Consider the following 21,584-nt stretch of genomic DNA (forward strand, 5'->3'; position numbering starts at 1 on the left):
CCAGCCAAACCACTGTGTCAGGCACTCCTGAGCTGACCCTCCCTGGGAGACAGGACCAGGAGTCCCGAATGGGGTGGGGAAGCCACAGGCGCTTAGCCCTCCTCCCCATCACAGACCCAGAAGGCCTGGGCAGCGGCTGCAGGGTCCAGCCCTGGTGTCTGACATCCATGCTTCTCCTGCCTGCCCCATGTGCCCTGGGGGATGGACCCACTCGAGGCTACTGTGACCCCAAAGCAGCACCCAGGGTGTCAGTCCACACAGGCCCTGCTGGGGGCTCTGCCTCGTCCTCTCTCATGCTGCCCCCCACCCCCACCCCATCTTCCAGAAGTGTTGGAAACACATTTAGTAGTAAGACCATTATAACGAGAAGGAGCCACAAGTCCCGGCTCAGAAGTGAGAACTTCTCAAACGGAAGGCCCCGCAGGCTGGGGGAGATACAGCCGGCCCCCAGGGAGAACAGACACAGAGCGTCCCTGCAGGTCCCAGGGGCCCAGTGAGACAAGCTTGGACACACGTAGTCCTGCTGGGTCACTGCTGGGCTCTAGGCCAGGGACTCTATCCGGAGCAGGGAGGAGGGGGCCGGGGAGGGCTCTCCAAGCAGCATCCCCACAAATACCGCTTCTCGGGCTCTGCCCCAGATACCCTGGACCACAATGTCCTGGCTTCTGCTGCAACCAAACAGGACTGCAGTTCCAAAGCCAAAACGATAGGAAAATCAAGTCGGATGGTCAGAATCGGGAGCTCCTGGACCCTCTGCCCCGTCTACACTGCACAGGCAAAGGCTTGTCCAGACCTAGCCAGGAGCACACAGTATACCACGGCTGTGCCACGGTCACCGGTGGTCTCTGAGCAGCACAGACCCCCGACCTGCAGGGGAGACAGCAGGAGCCAATGGCTGGCCCGTCACCCTCTGCACCAGGCTCTCTGGGGCATGGATGTGGCCCTGTCCGGCCCCGTCCCAAAGCTCTGGGCCCCCCCACGCAGCCTCAAGGCTGGGCAGACACCAGGCTTCCCACAGGGACAGGAGGGCAGGGGGGCAGGACACCCACCGGGAGCTTCCCCTGGGGAACTGGCGTGGTCCCAGCCCAGCTCTGCTGCACCCAGGAGGGAGGCCTGTGGAGCCCAGGGCTGCATGCTGCCCGGGCCAGCGGTCAGTCCACGCAGGGCGGGCGCACCAAGGAGCAAAGTCTAGCCAGTGCACATGGAAACTCATCTCTTAATCCTCCAATTATCATACCAGAATCCTCCCCCCAATCCCCAGCGGTAAACGCTAAGCAAACCATCCACAAGAAATTAACATATTTCCCTCCATTTTTTTTCAGCTGTTTTTTTCCCAGCAGCAAATACTTAAAACAGAGCAAATGGACCATCAAAAACTGACCCGCTCTCCAAATGGGAGACTGGGGAGAGGGACTGCCTGCAGCAGGCGGTCCGGGTGGGCCTGGCAGGCACGTGTGCATGTGCGGGTGGGTGTGAGGGCACACGTGTGTGGGGGCACACGTGTGTGTGTGTGCAGGGCAGTTAGCGGTGCACCTCGGACCGGCAGCCCTCCCTCCAGAGTCCGAGCATCAGCCAGCCAGGGTTCTTTCCGGAAGAAGGGCACCCCAAGGCCACGTGGGGCCAGTGCCCTCCTGGAAAGGGGGTCACAGCCCGATTTCTCCTGGCAAAGCCTCAGGCCAGGGTCCCGCCATAGCAAAGGCCACAGGGCATTTCTGTCGTGAGGGACTCATATCTGTGCGTGTACAGAAACCACTTAATGCCAAGCAGGAAACGCATACCCCAAAGGGCAGCAGACACTGCCAGCCACACGCCGAGAGAAAGCACCTACAGCTGCCTGTGAACACAGTATTGCACAAAACACCGTGATTCGTGAAAGAAAACACAGCCAAGTGACTTAGCCAGAATCCTCTCCGATCGCAGCCTAATGCGCTTCCTGGGGGCCCTGCGGCCTCCCCACAACTCATGCAGCGTTGGGACTGCGATTTTGGGAACACGGTCTCGGGGGCAGAGCTAGGGGACCGAGTTCTGGGCAGGCCACGTGCGCCCTGCCTTCCTCAGGCCCAGCCCTTCCTGCCTGGATGTCACCGCCCAGCACAGCCCACCGTCCCGGGCCCCCACCAAGCTCTGTCATCGAGCAGGACAGGGATTCTGCTCTGGCCTCCACCACTTGTGCTGCCTCAGTGTCTCCTGGGCCGCCGGAACGTGCTGCTGTCGTGGGGATGGGCAGGGGACAAACTCCCAGGTGGGAGGCCCTGACACCTCGGTTATCTGTCTGTGGTACTTGTGGCAATTCCACGTGAGCAAAAAATGACCACAATGCTTAAAAACAAAATTAGTTGGATGGGCAGAGAATTCAGCTGGGACCATCACCAGAGAAACGAGCCCAGAGGGGTTAATCCGTGTCTCTCAGATCGCAGGTCTGGGGCCTAGCAGGCCTGGGCAGGAGGAATCTCGGCATCCAGGGGCCCCCACAGCCGCAAGTGGGCTCCCAACCCTGCCAGGCAAGTGCATGTCTGTTTGCACACAGTGGTCAACGGCAATTTGCGTGGGTCTGCACGTGCCCCCGGATGGGTGCGGTCATCTGGGGGCCTGGCAGGTGTGGCCCCTCCCAGGGCATGTCTCTCCTGTCCCCAGGCTCTGAAACGACCTTCTCTCTCCCTGCAGGGTGAGGTCTCTGAAGCCCTGGGTCCCAGAGACACCAGGTGCCCTTGACCCGGAGGCTGGGCACAGGCCGTGGGAAATTTCCTACATTACTTTCACAGCATTTGGGAAGCATCTAGATAGACACTGCTAGACCTCCCAGCCAGGAGCCCAGCCCAGCCCTGGTTCTCCGCATTCCCCCAAGGAGGCCAGCCGCTCAGCCTCCTCTGAGTGCAGGTGTCCAAGACTGTGGCAGGGTCGGGGGGAGCTCCGTGCCCTTACTCAGGGGCTCCACAGACCTTCGAGAACAGCAGGCCAGCGCCCACTCACCTCCCCGGCCAGCCTACCTCTGGGACGTAGGCCCAGAGAGCCCACGTGTGCCCTGCAGGCCTACCTGTTGGGGTTGTACTCGAGCGCTCCAACCTCCTCACTGGCCTGCAGCAGGTCCAGGATGCCCGCGGCTGAGCCCCCGCTGTCTTTCTTCACTTTGGCGTTGCGGGCAGGCTTGGTGTCCGTGTCGATGTGCAGCGAGCCCTCATCAGAGGACTCGTCACTCTGCCGCGGGGATAGAGCCACGGATCAGACAGGGCTTGAGGGACAGCTATTGTCTCCCTCTGGCCACAAACAGGTTTCTCACAGTCTTTCAAGAGCCGGCCCTTAGAACAAGCACTGCGGGGCCTGCTGGCCAGACACACACAAAACGGCTAGACCCCAGAGCTTTCTGTCGGGCCCCAGGGGCCTGTCCCAGAAGGCTGCCCTATTTCCCCAGGAAACCCTGGTTCACGGAGCCTTCCACAGGAGCGCCGGTACTGACAACAGATGGGAGGAGAGCCCGTGTGGGTGGGCAGGGAGCCGGTGGGAGCACAGGCCCACAGGCAGAGCCCCAGTTAACAGCCACTGGCAGGTAGCTCTGGGGACCCCTGGCCTCCTTGCGAACAGCCACCGTGTCCCGGGCTGGATGCAGCCTAACTTATCCACCCCCAACCATGGTGTAGGACCCCCGGCAGGCCTGGCCCCGCTCCCCCCACCATTCATCATCTTCATGGTGGCACAGCCACCCACAGAGACCCGAAGACCTTCCTTGAGTCCCACCCCTGCGTTCATCCCTCCCTGTGGGTCCTATGGCACGTGGCCCCACTCCAGAACCCAGGCCAACCCTCATGGAAACGCCCGGGGAGCATGAAGATGAGCCACGTCCCCTGCGAAGCAGGACGGCCAGAGACAGGGATGGGCGTGTGGCCTGGCCTCCCGGGGACCCGGGGCAGACACACCTTGTAGAGTGCCGAGTCCAGCTTTGGCTTCGTAACGGGCGTGGGCAGCGGCTCCTTCCCGTCCAGTAAGACTGAAAGCACAGCAGAGATGCGTCTGGCAGAGGCCACGGGAGCACGGCCGCCCCCCACCCCCTGCGCCCTCACTCACAGGACAAGTCTCTCTTGGGGGCGCTCCGCTTCCTCCTGATGGGGAACTCGTCAATCTTGAGCTCCCCATCATCGGACACATACTCGTACTCGTCCCGCACGGGCTGGGGCTTGTCCTCCTTGAAGCTCTGCACGGCCCCAAACACGCCGGGGCCAGGCTGCGGCTTCAGGGCCTTGGAGCTGCGGCGCACACGCGGGCCGGTCAGTACCATGGGACAGCGGCCGGCCCGTCCTCCAGCTGTTGGAGGGTGTGCTCCCCCCGCCCCCCCGAGGCTCTGATCCCAGCTCGATTTCAGAGGCAGCCAGCATCCACCGCCTGGGGTCCCCGTGGAGCTGTGTTGGAAATATTAATTCCGACTGTGGTGCAGACACAAAGTTCTAAAAGCTATCATTCAACTCGGGTGAGGTGGGGCTCCGACGCGTCCAGCAACGGGGACAGCAAGCCAGGGCTGGGCCTTCCGCTGCTCCCCACAGGGCAGCTCCAACTGCCGGCATCTGAAGCATACACACCAGGTGGCAGGGAGCCCTGCCGGATGTGCACACCGGCATGCACACACAGCTGTGATATGGTGTCCACGCACACGTGTGCACGCACAGAGTCCCATCCACCGCTGCCTTCTCCATTTCCAAAGCTTCAGTGCCCAGCAACCGAGCTTCAGACAATCAAGCATGTGCTCGGGGCCACGAGGTCCAGGCGACAGGCCCTTCCCCACAGGCCTCTGGGCCCCAAGACCACCCAGACCAGACCCAGGCCCCTGCTCACTGAGCAGTCTCGGCACACTGTCTAGAGGTCTTGGGACTAATGGGATGTCGGGCCAGGCTCTGCACGGCGCTGGACGTCGCCCCGCCCTGCTTCCCCACCACCTGCAACAAGGAAACTGAAGCCCACGGCAGAAAACTGGCCCCATTCCCACTGGGATGTACTGCTTCCCAGCCGGGGGCGCCCACCCCAACCTCAGACTCAGCGAGCAACTGCGCGTGGGACCCTGGCTGACAAGGGAAGGGGCTTCTCGGCTGCCAAGCTGCTCAGCAGACACAGACCCCTTCTGCCGTCTGGAACACCGACATGCCCACTCCCACACACACCCTTCCTGCCTCTCAGCTCAGGGCCACCTCCGCCAGGAAGCCCTCCCGATTTCTCGGGCCCCACAAGCCCTGCACTTCTATCCTCCACAGCCTCCATCACAGCCATAATTTGGGGCACATTTGGGAACGATGGGTTCACACAGGCCTCTGAGCCCCGAGGCCAGGACCCTGACCCACCCTACGTGTTCTGTGCCAGCCCAGGGCAGCAACTGGGCCGGAGGCCACCCAGTCACGCTCTCCCCTCTGCAAGCACACACCAGCTGGCCCCTCTCCACCCACCAGAGCTATCAGGTTGGGAGGTGGGGAAAGGTTCTGTCTGGTGATGTCAGCCAGCTCTGGAAGGGGGGGGGGGGGCTCACCTGGGGACCCCTCCAGGAGGTCGTGTGTGTGCATGTGGGGTGTGTGTGTAGCGTGTACGAGCCCGTGTGATGTGGGGTGCGTTTCTGTGCGTGTGTGCTGTGTGCAAGCGTGTGCGCCTGCCCCTGCAGGCTGAGTGTGCACGTACCCCAGCAGTCTCTTGTTGAAAGAAAACGAGAACTTGGTGTCCTTGTTTCCTGAGAGAGGAGACTTCTCCAGCTTCTGCTCCTCCTCCATCTTCAGCAGGGAATCGGGTTTGCTGTTCTGAAAAGAAAACCCAGGGCTGTCACTGGGCTGCATGCAGGCAGCCAGTGGGCGGAGGTGTTGGGACTGGCCGGCCTCCTCCCTCGGACCACATCATCCAGGAACCCCATTCTCTGTAGCGCCTAGGCTCACGTGTGTGCAAACGTGCGCACACACACACACACACTCCTCACCTTGTACTTCCACTTGGCTTCTGACTTGCTCTTGGTTTGTTCTCGGATTTCCAGCCTCTCCACATCATTCTGTGAACTGATCACCTCCTTGTTGGGCACACTCAGGACACTCTTTGTGGCCTAGAAAATAGCAGTCATGACCCAGCAGTGGACACAGGAGAGGGTCAAGGATCTCTGAGGCTACAGGGCAAAGTGAGAGCCACACAGCACAGAGCCCCTGCCTCCTGCTGGCTCACGTGCAGCAGCTCAGCTACCCATCCACTCACCCCATCTATCCACTCATCATCCGTTCATCCACCCCATTCACCCACCATCCCATCCCCTCCATCCATCCATCCACCCCAAACACCCACCCATCCACCCACCCACCCACCATCGTAACCATCCATCCATCCATCCATCCATCCGCCCACCCACCCACCACCCCATCTATCCACCCACCTATCCACCCATTCATGTACCCTCCCCCCCTCATGCCCTCCCTCCCTCTTCCTGCCATCCATCCACCTGTTCATTTGTTCATTCATCCACCCTCTCTGCCTCAAGGAAAGGAAAACCAATGTGCCCCACTGGAGCCCTGTGACACTGGCCCTGGTTGTCAGTGATTCCCCGAGAAGGGGTATCAGCCTCCCACTAGCAGGAGATCACTCAATGGGGCCGGGTCTCAGTGTCTCATGGTCCCTGAAGCCCACGCCTAAGGCCCTCTGGTTACACTGGTCAGGGCCAGGCCTGTCTCTCTCACTGATTATGGGGGCTCAGGCCCCTCAAGTAACTGCTCACATCGCCAGTCCCCCTTCTACCCCCCACCCCCACTGCTCTCGTGGGTGCCTGGCCCACCTTCAGGTCCCAGAGAAGACTCAGCCAGCTTGTCCCCCCGCGTGACCCCGTGTGGGACCCCCGTCCCAGCACAGACACCACTGCCTTCGCTGGGAGGCTCTGTCCCCACTGCGCCAAGCTCGTTGGGCACAGCCCACCTGCCCCCCGCCCCTAGTACAAGGACACGGCAGCCCTGGTTCTGGGCTGCGGGCCAGCCTCTGAGGTGTCTGTGGACCCTCCGACAGGAGGGTGAGACCACCCACCTTGCCTTTCTTGGGTGGCTCGATCTTGGTAAGCGCCTCCTTGGTGTGGGCCTCCAGCAGGTCCAGGTTGGGGATGGTGGGAGAGGCTGCCCCCCTGCACTTCCTCCCTTTCTTCTTGCCCCCATCCTTGAGCTTTAGGGGCTTGGGGGGCTTTGGGGGCTTCGGAGGCTTGGGGGGTTTGGGGACTTTGGACGGTTTGGGCATCTTCACGGTTTTGGGAGTCTTTTTCTTGGACACTTTCTCCAGGAAGGACCGAGGAGGGCTGGCCTCAATAGGGGATGGGGGCTCCTCCTTCTCCCGGTCCCCAAAACAGACCTCATCTGAGGAGATGGCCGGGGTCACTTCAGGTCGGGTGGCCTTGGAGGCATTCTGGGGCAAGGACAAGAAGAGGTGGTCAACCACCTCCTGCCAGGAGGGCCTCAGCCCAGGCCGTGGGAGACAACCCAGCAGAAAAGAGCATCCGTCTACATGCTTGCATCTGTCCTATGGCATCCGTAGGATACACCCATCTACACCACCTCACACTCACGTCTGTCCTACAGCATCCATACGATACACCCACCTACACCACCTACGGGACACCCTCACGTCTGGCCTACAGTGTCCATAGGATACACCCGTCTATACCACCTACGGGTCACACTCACGTCTGTCGTACAGGGTCCGTAGGATACACCTGGCTACACCATCGACCAGACATGTTCGTGTCTGTCCTACAGTATCCACAGGACACCGTCACATCTGTCTACACCATCATGTGACACATCCATCTACAGTACCCCCATGACAGGATGCCGTTCGTCTACACCGTCAGCTACCTGACCCCTCCGCCTCCTTGGTGGGAACCGTGTCCCACCCTGCAGCACAGAGAAGCTGGGGGCAGTCCGGGCTCACGCAAGCAGGGTCTCCAGAGGCTGGAACTGTCCTTCCTCCAGTCTCCTCCCCGCCCCTTGGGAAAGCTGCAGAGGAGCCCCATCCCGTTTTCCCAGGGCTCCTGCCAGGAGGTCACAGGCAGCCACAGGTGCCTAGGAGTTTGCACTGTGCCGGTGACCCTGCCCCAGAGGGCTGGGGGAGGAGCCATCTCAGACACCACTGTCCCTGGCGGGCAGCTCTGGGGAGGGCCAGGGAAGGCAGGCAGAGGGTCCCCCTGCCAGGGTCGGCGGCCTCCGGGGGTCCGCCCTACCTCGCTGAGCCGGATCTCTTTGGCGAGGTCTTTGATGAGCTGGGAAGGTTTGAAGTGCTCTGGGAGTTCGTCCTCATGCTCCGCCAAAGCCTGAAGGACAGCACACACAGGCCCGGGCTGGGTGCTGCTGTCGACCGTCTAGGCCACGCCACCCCACCCCTTCCCACCCACAGGGGCCCTCCGACCCAGGCCCCATCAGACAGGCAGGGCAAGGCTCTGTCATGACCCCACTCCACAGGTGGAGAAACAAAGTCCCAGAAAGGACGACCTGCCCGAGGCCACCACTGGCTGGAGCGTGGACGTGGGCGGTCCCTTCTTCCTGGGCACAAGGCTGCTACACCTGGCCATGTGGCTGAGGAGGGGGGATGGACACCAGATACTGTTCCAGGCCTTGAAGCCAGAGATGTGGATACAGGACAGCCCTGGGGGATCACCAGACAGTGCTGCTGGGGGACACGGCGGGGGCAGGGGGTGCGGGACATGGCAGTGCTGCTGGGGGCACCTTGTAGGGTAAAAGGTCTGTTGCTGTGGAGGGCACAACGTGGGGACACAGTTAAAGGGATGCCCACATCACAGAGCAAAGGCCACTTCTGAGCTGATGAGCTGATGCCTAGATGGGCCCAGGGCCAAGAGGCTGATCCCAGCTCACCACCCCGCCCTGCCCCCTCAGGGGCACTCCGTGGTATCTCCACCACCCACCTTACCCCCTGCAGACTCTCCAGGCCCCTGGGCCCCCCCGCTGCGCCTTGGGCCGGGCACTGCTCCCCCTACCCCGCTACAGGTGAGCTCTTCACAGGCTGGCTCCCACTAGAGGAAAGGCTCCCCGCCCGGACCCACCCCTCTGCCCGCTCATATGGGGCACATCTCCCTACCTGCTTTTTCGTCCATGATCTAAAAGCACCATTGAGAATTTTAGCTCCTTGGACTAGATGAGGGGGCAGCTGCTTCCCAGATTTGTGAGAACCTGGGCGGGGAGGCAGAGGGATTTGATCTGGTGGGCGTGTGCCCGCCCCGCCCCTCCCCGCCCACCACCTGCGGGCCACTTCACGCGGTGGGCGGGGCAGGGGCGGAGTCCGGCCAGACCTCTGCCCACTGCCACCTGCCCAACTGCCAACGGTTGCTCTCGGAACCTCGGGGACCCAATCCAGGTGCCCCGCGAGGGCAGGACTGGCGCTCCCCCCACCCCCACCGTCCACCCGCAGGGTCCAGGTGTTCCCCCTCCACGTGGCTCCCCGCCCACCTCAGTGAGGGGCCACAGGCGCACCCACACCTCACGCTGCCCCTGCATAGCTGCGGTACGGGGTGTCCCTGCGGTGGTGGGCCAGGGCAAGCACGGTCTCAGAGACGCCCTGGGGGGCTGTGCGAGCCCCCAGGAAGGGGACAGAGTGCCCCCTCTCCGGCCGGGTAGCTCGCTGCAGAGGCCGAGCGGCCTGATCTCCCAGCCACCACATGACAGACGAGCGGGTCCACGGTCAGTGGTCACCCCATCAGGCCGTCTCCAGCGGGGGGGCGGCCGGGCGGGGCGGGGCTCTGCCTACACTGCCCCCGTCTCACCTCACTACCATGAGCCCCCGGGGGCAGGACTGGACTCCCTCCTAGACACGCCCCTGCCAGGGTGAAGTGCTCTGCATTTGGGGCCCAATGGATGAATTTCACTGAAACCTGGCCAGCCAGGACTAAGGTCAGTTTTTAGCTTTCCCATCTCTAACAGGAGCCAGAGCCCCTGTCCTGAGCAAGGGGTCTCAGCTGGCTGTAGGAGCCAGGCACTGACCCTGAAGGCCTGGGGTGCAAGGCAGCTGGGTGTCCACGGATAGCAGGGACCCGAGGGGCCCACCCCTTTCCACAAGCCTCCGCAGGGACCCCAACAGGCACACCCACCCCTAGGACGGCAGGGACGTTGCAGTGGTCCTCAGCTGGCAGCTGGGAGCCAGGCAGACCCTCAAGCCTCTTGACATCCCAACTGAGCCCCACCAGGAGCCAAGAAGGCTGTGCACACCAGGCCCGGGGACACACACCAGCGTTCTTTCCAAAACATGAGCCACCCTGCCCAGCACCCCCCCAGCCCCACACTGCAGAGCAGGGCTCAGGCCCCTCGAAGGCCGTGCTCCACCCACAGGCAGAGACGCCAACCTGGACGTCCGTACCTTTAAACGCCTCCAGCAAATGCTTTCCCATGTACCAGCAGGCAGTTTCAAAGTTGGGAAACTGAGTCAGGCTGCCAAGCTTCAATCTCCTTTCCACTTCGTATGCTCTGGAAACCATAGCAAAGAACTGTCCAGAGCACTGAGCTCTGAGGGGGCAACACTGAGCGTGAGCCCACGCCAGAGTCACGAGTCACAGCTGTGACAAGGCCACACAGCGCGGCTATGCTGCCCCAGCCTCCACAACGGGCCCAGCGCAGCAGGGAGGAGTAGGGGACCACATGGGAACGAGCTCCATGGGCCAGGGCCACTGGGGCTACGCAGGGACCGGGCCGCTCAGGGGCCCCTGCGAGATCACAGCCCACCTCCCAAGGAAGAGGCTAACGGCACGCCCAGAACTCAGGGGAGACGCCACCACACCGGCCTGGCAGCAGGGGACCTGCCTGGTGGAACCCAGGCCGGCGTGGCCCTACCTCATCTGCATCTCCACGCTCAGGCTGTGGAGGAAATGTCCCGCGAAGGCCAGGCAGTCCACAGGCGTGAGTGTGGCGTAAATCCAGCCTGGGGAGACAGGGAGGTGGCCAGCCCTTCGTGGTACTCGAGGCTCCTTCCAGCCTGTCCTGGTGCCCCCGTCCAAGCTGGCTGGGCTGCTCAGTGCCCTTCCTGCCTGGCCCAGGCCCAGGCCCAGGCCCAGGCGCTTCCCACCCAGCCCCGGGCTGCCCAGCACCCCGACCTCCACACATGGGCGTGGGGGTGGGTGTGGGGGGCCCAAGCCAAGCTGCCATAGCCCTGGGAGAGCTGGGCTGGTCCCCGGATCCTCCTCAGAGGGGAACCTGGGCCACATGGGGATGTCACCGTGGCCGGGAGGAAGGGGGGAACCCAGGGGAGGAAGGGGTCTCTCAGGAAGGACTCCGAACACCTAAACGAATAGGAGTACGAGGCCTTATTCAATCCTGATTGAAAATGGGGGAAAAATATCTGCAATTAGGAAATGTGAGCAGCGGCTGCTTAGGTATTGACATCATGCTACGTGCAAGAGGCCTTCTGGAGAAGGGGGAAAGTCTCAGGGTGAAGCAGCATGAGGCCTGTAAGGCCCTTCCTCCTCCTCAGGGCTGAACTGTCCAGATGAGCAAAAACGTGGGGCTCAGGGCCGGCTCTCAGGGCCCCAGGACAAGGCGGACAGCCCCGCGGATGCTCACCTGAGGGGATGAAGAGCGTCTGGCCCTGCTTGAGGGTGCATTTATAACACCTGTCCACCTGGTCTGCAAAGAACATCTCGCTGTGGTTCGCGGCCGACTGCCAGCGCTCGTATAGGGAGATGTTGGCCGAAGCCGGCTTGATGAGATAGAAGATCTTCTCCCCCTGCCAACAAGAGGCCACTGGCAGAGCCCGCCACCGCCCAGGACGCTGGGGGGCGGGGGCACCACAGGCAGGGGACACTGCTGGGGGGCAGAGCCGGCCACTGCCCAGGGACCGTGGACACCCAGGGACACCGTCCCTTCCCTGAGATGTTGGGGCCACACGGGCCTTGCAGTTCAGGAGTCTGTTTGTGGAAAGGTTATGGGCACCAGAGCCCGGGCACCCCACACGCCACGCTTGCGCAACACTGGGAATGTCACGTGTGGCAGGGGCAGCCCCGCTGTGTCATGACTTGCTCCACTCCTGAGAGCCTCCTGCGTCTGGGCTGCAGATGGAAGGATGGCCCCCATGGCCAGGCTCCGGCCCGCCCCACACTCAGCGCTCCACAGGGCCAGGACCATGAGCCCCGCCGCCCCACGAGTCAGGCTCAGGCAGGTGCAGGGAGACCCAGGGCCGGTGCCTGAGCCCAAGACTTGGGGTCTCCTTCTCTGTTTGTCTTCACATCTCCCTTGTCCCCTGGCAGGGGCCCCCAGCCCTCCCCGCTCTTGTGTGGGCCCCCACACACGTTCCCTCACCCCCTCTTCCAGGAAGCCCTCCCAGCACCGCACTCCCCTCCTTAGGGGTCCGGAATGCAGAGCGCCAGGCCCCCTCCAGTGGGCTTCATGAGCCTCACCCTTCCCCAGAAAAAGGCAACACATCTGGCCCCGAGGCTCCCCCACCCCCACCTCCCGAGGACCGGAGAAACACATGCCCAGGCCCTGCCAGGTGCTGGCCCCATGGGGGCCGTGGGGACCACAGGCGGCCTTGCTCGTGGAGGCGGGTGTGCCCACCTTGAGCACGTGGTACCAGGCGGAGGCGCCCCCCGAGTCGATGTGGAAGTCGGTGTAGCTGTCCTTCACGCAGATCAGGCAGTACTTGGTCACCTTGGGCTTGGCCAGCAGCGCGTCGTCCGGCCAGCAGGTCTCCACCCAGGACAGCTTCTTGACGATGTCAGGCGGCTCCACGAAGCTGGACATCCTGGGGGAGACAGGAGGAGGGGCATCGGCGGCAGGAAGCTCCCCCGCACCTGCCGGGCCCCCAGGCGGGAAAGGTGGTGCACGTCCCTCAGCAGTTCTCCACCCGGGGCTATGTGACACGGCCATTTTACAGATGAGCAAACTAAGGTTTGCAGGGGCAGATCGCAGCTGGCCGCCGGGTGCAGCCACAGCAGGTGCCTAACATGGGGTCTCTCCATCCAAAGTTGGGGGAGGGGGAAGGCCAGAGAACGCCCCTCCCTGGGGACCCAGAAGGGGATGGCCCAGGTGGGCCCATGAGGGTGCTGCTGGATATCGCTTGGTGAGAAGCCACTGGTCTCCAGAGCAGACCACAGGGGACCTGGAGCCTGGAGCCACATCGGTCATTGTCAGACCAGCTAACTCGTCTTCAAGGAAGACACAGACAGGCAAAGGTGGTCTTTTCAATTAAATGTCACTGGCCTGATTAAAATGCCAGTATGGGGGCGTCTGGGTGGCTCAGTCGGTTGAGCGTCTGACTTCAGCTCAGGTCATGATCTCGCAGCTCCTGAGTTCGAGCCCCGCGTTGGGCTCTGTGCTGACAGCTCGGAGCCTGGACCTGCTTTGGATTCCATCTCCCTCTCTCTCTGCCCCTAAACAATTCCCATCTGTCTCCGTCTCTCTCAAAAATAGATAAACGTTAAAAAAATTAATAAAAAATGCCAGTATGGCATCAAAGTCGTCCAGGTCAGCAGCCCTGCGCGGTGACACATCCACATGCTGGCCGCCTCAGGCAGGACAGAACCGCACAGCTCCACACGGAAGGCCGTGCCGGCCCAGACAAGCGTGTCACAAACCACAAGCTAGGCCCCACCACTCCGCCCTCCAGACCTCAGCAGCAGACCTTCTTGGCATCTCCGGCTTGTCCCAAGCTGGTGTTCCTCTCCGTCCCCCGAGCCCCTCTCCCCACCGTCCATGCCCACGGTGGCTCCCAGGCCACCTGCTGCCACAGGAGAAAAGACCTCTGCACACCACACATGAGCACTTCCCCCCACGGCCACCAACGCCCTCACTTCTTCGCTGGACGGCTCCTCGAGCACACAGCCAGCCTGCCCTCCTGCCACCGAGGCTCACTGCTCCCTGCAGCCTCCCAGAGTGGACAGGCTGGGTCCCATGGCCCCCAAGCACCTGAGGCCACCGTGGGTGACAGTGCAGAGGTGACGACGTACGTCCACATAATTGACACGTCACTGTCACAGCAGGCGCCTCTGGGATCAGGGGACACGTGAGTCACGGCAGGATCCCCACAGACCCTAACATGGCCACAGACAGACTGTGATCAGGCCTGGCCCCTGCAGCCCCAGCTGGCGGCTTCAGGGACAGACAGCACTGATGACGTGGAAGCCACCCTCTCCCCCTCGACAGCCCTGGCACCAAGCCCACAAATGGCCTGGTGTGACGTGTTCACGACCCCTGTGATCCTTGGACCGGGCCTGAGGACACCGGCGGCACCACACATTTTCTGCCAGCAGAGGGCTGGCCCCGAGAGGCCCAAGGGGAAACCACACACCAAAGCACCAGCTCCCCAGCTCTGCCACGCGGGCAGCTCTCTCTGAAGCCCCCAGGTTGGCCAGCAGACCAAGCTCCTGAGTATGCTCTCATCAGAACCCAGCCTGGGGGACAATCCTGCTTGTGAAGCCGCAGGAGATAGCTTTCTCTCGATACGCTAATCTATCCTATTTCCCTTTACGCCTATGCTGTCGGGAGGCTCAAACAGACCCCAGCATCCAGTTACGATATCCTGTCTGGGCTCCTGGCACAGCTCTATATTCTCCTTCTCAGTGTGGTTTTCAGTAACTCTTTTTTCCTACCTGCCCTTCTGCACACAAGCTATCTGGCTATCATCACATGTGCTTTTCAGAAGTTGGCAAGGGTGGAAAGGGGCTGAAAGTAAAATCATGCTTAAACTAAACCAGCCACAACTCAGGTCTTGTGCCGAGCAAAGGGCCAGCTGGAGAACAGCGAGGATCTGACAGAGGGGCAGGAAAGGCAGGGCCAGGGCAGGCGTTGGCCACGCCACAGCAGAGCAGTGGTCCTGGGAGAGCAGGGCCATGGCACAAGGGGCAGTGCTGGTGGCCGACCAGCCCCTGACCACACAGAAGCTGGGGCTAGGCAGGTCCAGACGGCCATGGTGCAGGACCCTCCACCCTGAGAACAGCGGCAAGCAGGGCAGGCCTGGCTCAAGGAGCTCAGGCTGGGGCCGCAGGGAGAGCAGGTGCAGAGCGCGACCCTGCTGTGCCCACGGTGTGCACTGGAGAGTGCACCTGTGAACGTGTGCAGGCACGTGTGGGAGCGTGTGGGGGTGTGGTGTGCGCACAAGCGTCGGTGTCGCAAGGAACGTCATGCACGAGCATGAGCACGTGCGTTCTGGAAGAATCTATGCTGCGGTGTGGCCTGCGGCTCCTTCTGGGGAACGGGGTGGGGGCAGGCCAGAGGAGTCCGCGTCTTGCTGCTTATGATCCGTTTGAATTTGTCACAGTGCATCACTCCCGGTCTTGAGAAGAGAAACAGAGCAGCACCGCATGCCGCTTTCGCTCGTGTGTGCGGGCTCCCCCAGCAGCCGCAGTCCTGGCCCCGGGGGCCCTCACCTGGTGTCGGAGAACTCCAGGCTGGTGAGGTTGAGGACCCGCTTGCGGTTGGTGCTGTAGTAATAGTCCACAAACTCTTTCAGCTTCATCTTGCAGTCCTTCTGCTTGGCGACATCCGTCACGTCCACGCTCCGCTCTGGGCCTGCGGGCAGGGCAGGGGGTGGGGCCGTGAGGGGCCAGGGCGTGCAGCCCGCCCCCCGACGCACCGGGCTGCCCTGTGGGCTCCCTGCTGAGAGGCGGGGGTGCAGGGAGGCGGCTGAGACGCAAGCCTCCGCGGGAGGGGGCCCGGCAGATGGGGACCCCACATAAACAACATGGGACACACATTTTAAAAATCAAAAAATCAAAAACTCCTACACTTCTAGGGTGCCAACTTATTATCCTGAAAACTGGTAAGTTAAAGGAAAAACATTTTCCCCACGTTTTCTGTAGTTGATGAGGAAAACTTCAGGGTGAAAATCACCGATGACCGTTCCTTAAGGAACTGGCGAGGGTGAGCTCCTCACACTGACTCCTAATTAGTAGTGGGAGAAAGGCGCACAGGACTAACGGCCTCGTCCCTCCCAACAGTCCCCAGGGGCCGCTCAGACCCAGGCTGCGGGCTGACAGGCCCTTCCGTGCAGGTGGCCAGGCACCACAGGCTGACGGGCGAGAGCGCCCCAGCCCCGAAGCGGCTGCCGTCCCCCTGAATGTGAATCTGAGTGTCTGTCCAGGTGGTGCAGGAACCACTGGGGACAGAGGAGTGAGTTACATGACACCACGGGTACACTGTTGGCCAGATCCCCCACGTGGGACGTTCTCTAGGACCAGCAACCCCAACCCTCCCACAGCCTCGGGAATGGGGAGATGCTGAGAGGCATAAAAACCACACGCAGTGTGTAGGTCTGGTCTGGGCTCTGATTCAAACAGCGAACTGGAAGGGGCGTCTGGGGCGCCTGGGGTGACTGAGGCGGGGCTCTGATGCTACTGAGCAGCCCGCGGCTGCAATGACGTCAAATCCTCTGTCAGAGCCCGTGCCGGGGTTTCCGTGGGAGAAGTGATGTACGTGCCACAGCTTTGCTTTAAATTTGGGGGTGCAGACACAGAAAGCCGGCCAAGATCTTGTGGTTTTGTGGCCAGTACTGGGCACAGGGGAGTTTACTTCCCTTGGGGTGTGTGCGTGTGTGTGTGTGTGTGTGTGTGTGTGTGTGTGTGTGTGTGTGAAAACGTCCATAATAAAACAAGTAAGGAGAAGGGAGAGATTTTACAACACAAGCCTCTAAGACATGCCTCCCCGTCGGCTAAGCTGCTTCCAGCTCCCGCAGACAGCGCTATGGTCGAGCGGGCAGTGCCTGGGGCCGGCCCTCTGTGCTCTCTGTGGCCAGCTGAGCCAGGGCCTGGGTGCCAGCTGTGGCAAGATGACACTAGCTACCGGTGACGCCCAGCACCTGGCAGGCGTGAACTAGATCTCAGCTGTTATTCTAGGGGCTGCGGCCGGGCACAGATGGCCCCGATGGGGCTCCCTTCTCTCCGCCTGCCACAGGGGACCTGGGCACCAGCCTTCTCGGGCTCTGTCCTCCTCTTGCACGGGCCACACCCCCGAGCCCCAGCCACCTTGGGGCCTCAGAGTCTGGGCCGTGTGGCCCCGCCTCACAGACGACGCCCAAGCATACAGTTTCTTCCCTCCACCCGGAGGTGTCCCGACTGAGGGTGCCCACAGTGCTGGTTGCTGCCAAGGGGACAGGAGACAGGCTGCACAGGGCAGCACCAACGGGAGCCGGAGGGATCCAGAGAGGAAGGGTCCTGGGGCAGACCAAGGGTGCCCCAGGCTGGCCCAGGAGAGGCTGAGGGGGGCACAGCACAAACCTCGAAGGCAGGGGCCCTCCATTACCACCATTAGCACCCAACAGCATGGGTTTTGCAGCTGGCAGAATGAAAGGGTCCCAAGACAGGCCCCTTCGCAGTCAGAATACTGGCTGGGGGGACGGCCAGGGTCACGTGTCATTTCAGTGGGACATGGGGTCTGATTCTAAGAGTGCCCTGAACGTACACGGAGACCCCGGATCACAGCGCTCACACAGCACGGGGACCAGCCAGGGCCTAAGGCGAGCAGGCTCCAGGGTGGCCACTCACCCACGTAGTTCTCGACGTCACTGACATAGAAGGTGGGGGCTGGGACTGCCAGGCCCAGCCCGTCTTTCTTGGGTACGAGGATGGGCTCAGTGAAGCCGTGCTCCTCCATGTAGCCCAGCGTGAGCTGGCTGCCGGGCACACGGACCACCACGTCTTCCGCGCTGCGGGAAAAGTGGGGGTCGGAGGTCACGCCGGCCAGGATCCCGGCCCCGCAGCACCGGGACAGGCCTGGATAGGGCCTCAGAGCCAGAGACGTGCAACCCGGGCTCCCACGCCCTGGGAGGAGGGCTCGTCCCCGGCACCATGCCCAGGGGTCATGGGGGAGCGACGTGGCTTGGACCCACATCCATCACAGACGTTGGACCTCAAGGTCCAGGAGGCCCAGGAAGGGGAAACACAGAGACCAACCCTCCTACCACGGCAGAGAAAGGCAGAGCATGGGCAGGATCCCTCCCCTGCCCCTTGCCCTACCTGCCCACCCTCCATAACATTCCTCCCATGTGCGCAGAGATTAGATCCTGCACGGCGCTGGGGCCGGGCCTGAGGACACAGCAGATAGAGACAAACCCCTCCCAGGGAGAATCCACTCCCTGCACAAGCCAAGCACAGGGTCCAAGGGCAACCTGGGGTGCTGCGGTCAGTGGCTCCCCTGCCCAGCTTGCCCAGCTGCGTGCTGGGCACTGCCCGGGGCACCAGGGACCTTTGAGGCCCAGCTGGAGAGCCCCCGTGGTGACGCTGGAGATGGGCTTCCATCAGACAAGCATGCAAGGCCGTAAGCCCACCGCTGAGAGCAGAGCTCAGGGGGAAGACAGCAGGGGTCAGCGTCAGAGCAGCCCGTCCAGGCCTGGAGGGGCAGGATTGAGAGGCACATGTCCCGGGCAGAAGGGGGGTGCCAGCCAAGCCCTGGAGTGGGGAGAATGTGGCCAGGGGTGGGGAGGGGAAGGAACCCAGCAGCCGGGGGTAGGGGGTGAGCGGGCTGAGTGCGCAGCAGCTGAGGTGGCCTATCTGCCCAGCAGTGGGCCTCTGCCTCGTGCCGAGAGCACTGGGGAGCCACTGGACAGCTTGAGTAGGGCAACAACAGCTGGAGGTCAATCCAATGGCTGTGTGGACGGACGGGGAGCTGCCGCGGGAGCAGGCTGGACACCGCGACCAGGGAGGAGGCTCAGCTTACGGACCAGGAGGCAGTGGTGGGCGAAAGGGTGGAGGAACAGGGGAGGTGACGGCAGACAGCTGAGGGACTGAGGGCTGGAGGAGAGCAGGCGTGTGCAGGGGACAGATCCGCAGCTGACTTGGGACAGACTTGGACTGAGGACGGGTCAGGAGCTCAGAGGCTGCAGAGGGAGGCTGAGGCCGCCGGCCAAGAGACAGCCTGGGCGGGGCGGGGGGTCAGGGGGAGGTGTAAACTCCGAGGGCCGGGGGCGAGAGCAGAGTCCCCACAACTCCCAGGGAGAGTGCTCAGCAGGAGAGGAGGCCAGGCAGGTGGAGGACAGCCAGGGGAGCACGGGGTGTGGCTCCAAGGAAGTAGTGCTTGAGAGGAGGGAGCTGCAAGGCCCTGTCCCACCAAGAGGGAGCACGTGGGGCAGTGAGGGCGAGGACGGAGGAGGGACCTTCGGGTGGGACCAGTGCTGACAGAGCATTAGGTTCAGGCCAGGAGTGGGTGGCGGCTGTGTGAGCGGCAGCACTGGGACAGTGCAGGGTCATCTGTGGAAGCCCCGGGTAGCCAGAGGGAGACGGTATCCGGACAAACCGGGATCCCGTGCCCTCATGTCACACAGCCCCACGTACCAGGTCTGGGACTGCAAAACCCATGAGGACCCAGCAAAGGCAAAGACACTATGGTTCTGCGGGGACACCTCTGGGCCCAGGGCAGACAGGCCGCCTCACAGAATGACGGAAGACACATCCGCCAGAGCACGGGTCCGGGGACTGAGCACAACGGACGGCTGGGAAACATACTAACCACATTCACAGGGATAATGGGAGGACGCAGCAGAGGGCAGGGAGGGAGGACAACAGAGCAAGCAACATTGACCATGACCTAGCGGAAATTCTAGACGTGAAAAACGTCACTTTTGAGAAAATTTAAAAACTCAACAGATGCACTCAATAGTAGCTGCACCCGCCCCACCAAATGGTCAATTTGATGGAATACTTGAAAAATAATACAGAGAAAGGGGGTGAAATGCTACTTAAAAAGAAAACAGGCCATTTTTCAGAACTGAGATAAGATACAATTCCTCAAATTAAAAGATCTTACTGATTCCTGAGTAGAACCGATAAAAACAAAGCACATCCAGATGCACTGTAGCCTACCTGCGGAACATCAGAGACAACGAGGCAATCTGAAAAGTCTTCAGATAAAAAAACAGATTATTTGCCAAAACCAAACAGTAAACAGATGAACAAACACCAGCCACTAGACTGACAACAGACATCTCGTGAACAACAAGAGATGCCAAATGACAACAGGATAACAGCGTCTTCAAAGAATTCAAGGAAAATAAATTTACTCTAAAATTTTAGGCCCATTTTAGAAAATTAGAATCATTTAAGAACACAGATGAAATGAAAACATTTTCAAAAACAGAATATTTCTATAGGCCTTTACTAAACCACTAAAGGATATAATTCAATAAGAGAGAAATCAAATCTAGAAGAAAGAAATGAGACTCAAGAAATGAGAGAAAATTGAGCTACGGATTTCACACAATCCCTGTCAGAACACCTGTTGACGTCTTTGCAGAAATGGACAAGCTGAACTTGGAAAGCTGACGGGAAGTGCAAAGCCCCAGATGACCAAAACAGTCTTTACAAAGAACAAAGTTGAGGACACTGACCAACTTCAAAATTCACTCTAAAGCTACAGTAATCAAGACCGTGTGGTGCCGGCATGAGAAGAGAGAAGAGACATATGGATCGGTGCGGCAGAACCGAGTGTCCAGAAATAAACCCAAACATCTGTGGCCAACTGCTTTTTCATCAGGAACGCAAGGACAACTCAATGGAGAAAAAAAAAACCAGTCATTTCAATAAATGGTGCATGAGAGAACTGGACGTCCACATGCAAAAGAATTAAGCGGGACCCTATCTCACATCATAGACAAAAACTAACTCAAACTGAGTTGAAGACCTACACATAAAGGCTGGAACTGTAAAACTTCCAGAAGAAAACACACACACAGACATAAATCTTCACAACCTTTAACCTGGCAACGGTTTCCTAGAAGCCAAAACCACGAGCAGCAAGAACGAGAAGAATGAATTCGATTCCATCAAAATTATAAACATTTGCGTTTCAAAGGACACCATGAAGAAAGTGGAAAGGCAATCACGGGACAGGAGAAAGTATCTGATTGGTGGCAAGTACCTAGAATACGTAGGCAATAAAAAGACAACCCAACTAATGAGAAGGGGTTAAAGTAAGTGGAACTGGACTAATGGCTTCAACTCCAACATGTAAAGAGCTTGGAAATGGTCATTCCTGTCCTCACAACAAGAAAAAAGCTGAACGGACTGATTACCAAGGAATTTTCTTAGATTCACTGAACATTAGGGTTACAGGGCAAACAGTCGCCCCCAGAATCTGGGGAGACAGGCAAACACAGAGAATCACCACCGAGAGGACCTTACCTGAGGCAGAAGCGGCTGGAGGCGGTAACTGAGAGGATAATTAAAGTGATTTCTGACAAAGTGCAGAGGCTGAGTGTGAAGTAGCTTCAGAGTTAAGAACTCATGGGGCCCAGCCTCAGAGGAGACCCACCTTGATGGGTTCTACCCACAGGTTCTCCTGGTGAAGATCTGTCCTATTTCAGACACGGTTGGGGGAGAGCAATTATGTGTAAATATACTCCGAGTGTTCTCCATAACAAAAGTCGACCTTCCAGGAGCACTTACTTAACCAGACCCTCCTCTGATGGGGGAAGGGCAAGTGCCCACCCACCCCCCTGACGCCACTAGCTTCCTGTCTTAGGGAAGAAGAGCAAAAGCGAAGGCCAAGAAATGCTTCCAAAGGTAACAGCCCAGAGCCTCGGGCCCACTGAAACACTGAGGTGTGTTATTCAATTACAGGACACTTCCCCTACCCCAATCCTACTACCATACAACAGTATAACGGTAGCTGAGTATAGCCAAG

At 60.5% G+C, this 21,584-nt stretch overlaps 1 protein-coding gene across 1 annotated transcript in view; it reads right to left on the reverse strand.

Moving 5' to 3' along the window:
* PHF2 (PHD finger protein 2) overlaps positions 1 to 21,584 on the reverse strand; it is a 75,605-nt gene that overhangs the window by 8,408 nt on the left and 45,613 nt on the right. The window contains exons 4-17 of the mRNA XM_040449270.1: positions 17,453 to 17,613; positions 15,341 to 15,482; positions 12,531 to 12,717; positions 11,541 to 11,703; positions 10,815 to 10,902; positions 10,345 to 10,451; positions 9,073 to 9,164; positions 8,201 to 8,290; positions 7,018 to 7,386; positions 5,939 to 6,058; positions 5,650 to 5,765; positions 4,060 to 4,238; positions 3,912 to 3,982; positions 3,034 to 3,195 (exon numbers count right to left, since the gene is read on the reverse strand). Of these exons, the coding sequence (XP_040305204.1) occupies positions 3,034 to 3,195; positions 3,912 to 3,982; positions 4,060 to 4,238; positions 5,650 to 5,765; positions 5,939 to 6,058; positions 7,018 to 7,386; positions 8,201 to 8,290; positions 9,073 to 9,164; positions 10,345 to 10,451; positions 10,815 to 10,902; positions 11,541 to 11,703; positions 12,531 to 12,717; positions 15,341 to 15,482; positions 17,453 to 17,613 (2,047 nt within the window). The remainder of the gene's footprint in view (positions 1 to 3,033; positions 3,196 to 3,911; positions 3,983 to 4,059; positions 4,239 to 5,649; positions 5,766 to 5,938; positions 6,059 to 7,017; positions 7,387 to 8,200; positions 8,291 to 9,072; positions 9,165 to 10,344; positions 10,452 to 10,814; positions 10,903 to 11,540; positions 11,704 to 12,530; positions 12,718 to 15,340; positions 15,483 to 17,452; positions 17,614 to 21,584) is intronic.

The sequence above is a fragment of the Herpailurus yagouaroundi genome, unplaced genomic scaffold (genome assembly GCF_014898765.1).
Source record: "Herpailurus yagouaroundi ecotype Mexico unplaced genomic scaffold, PumYag 199, whole genome shotgun sequence".
NCBI lineage: Eukaryota > Metazoa > Chordata > Mammalia > Carnivora > Felidae > Herpailurus > Herpailurus yagouaroundi.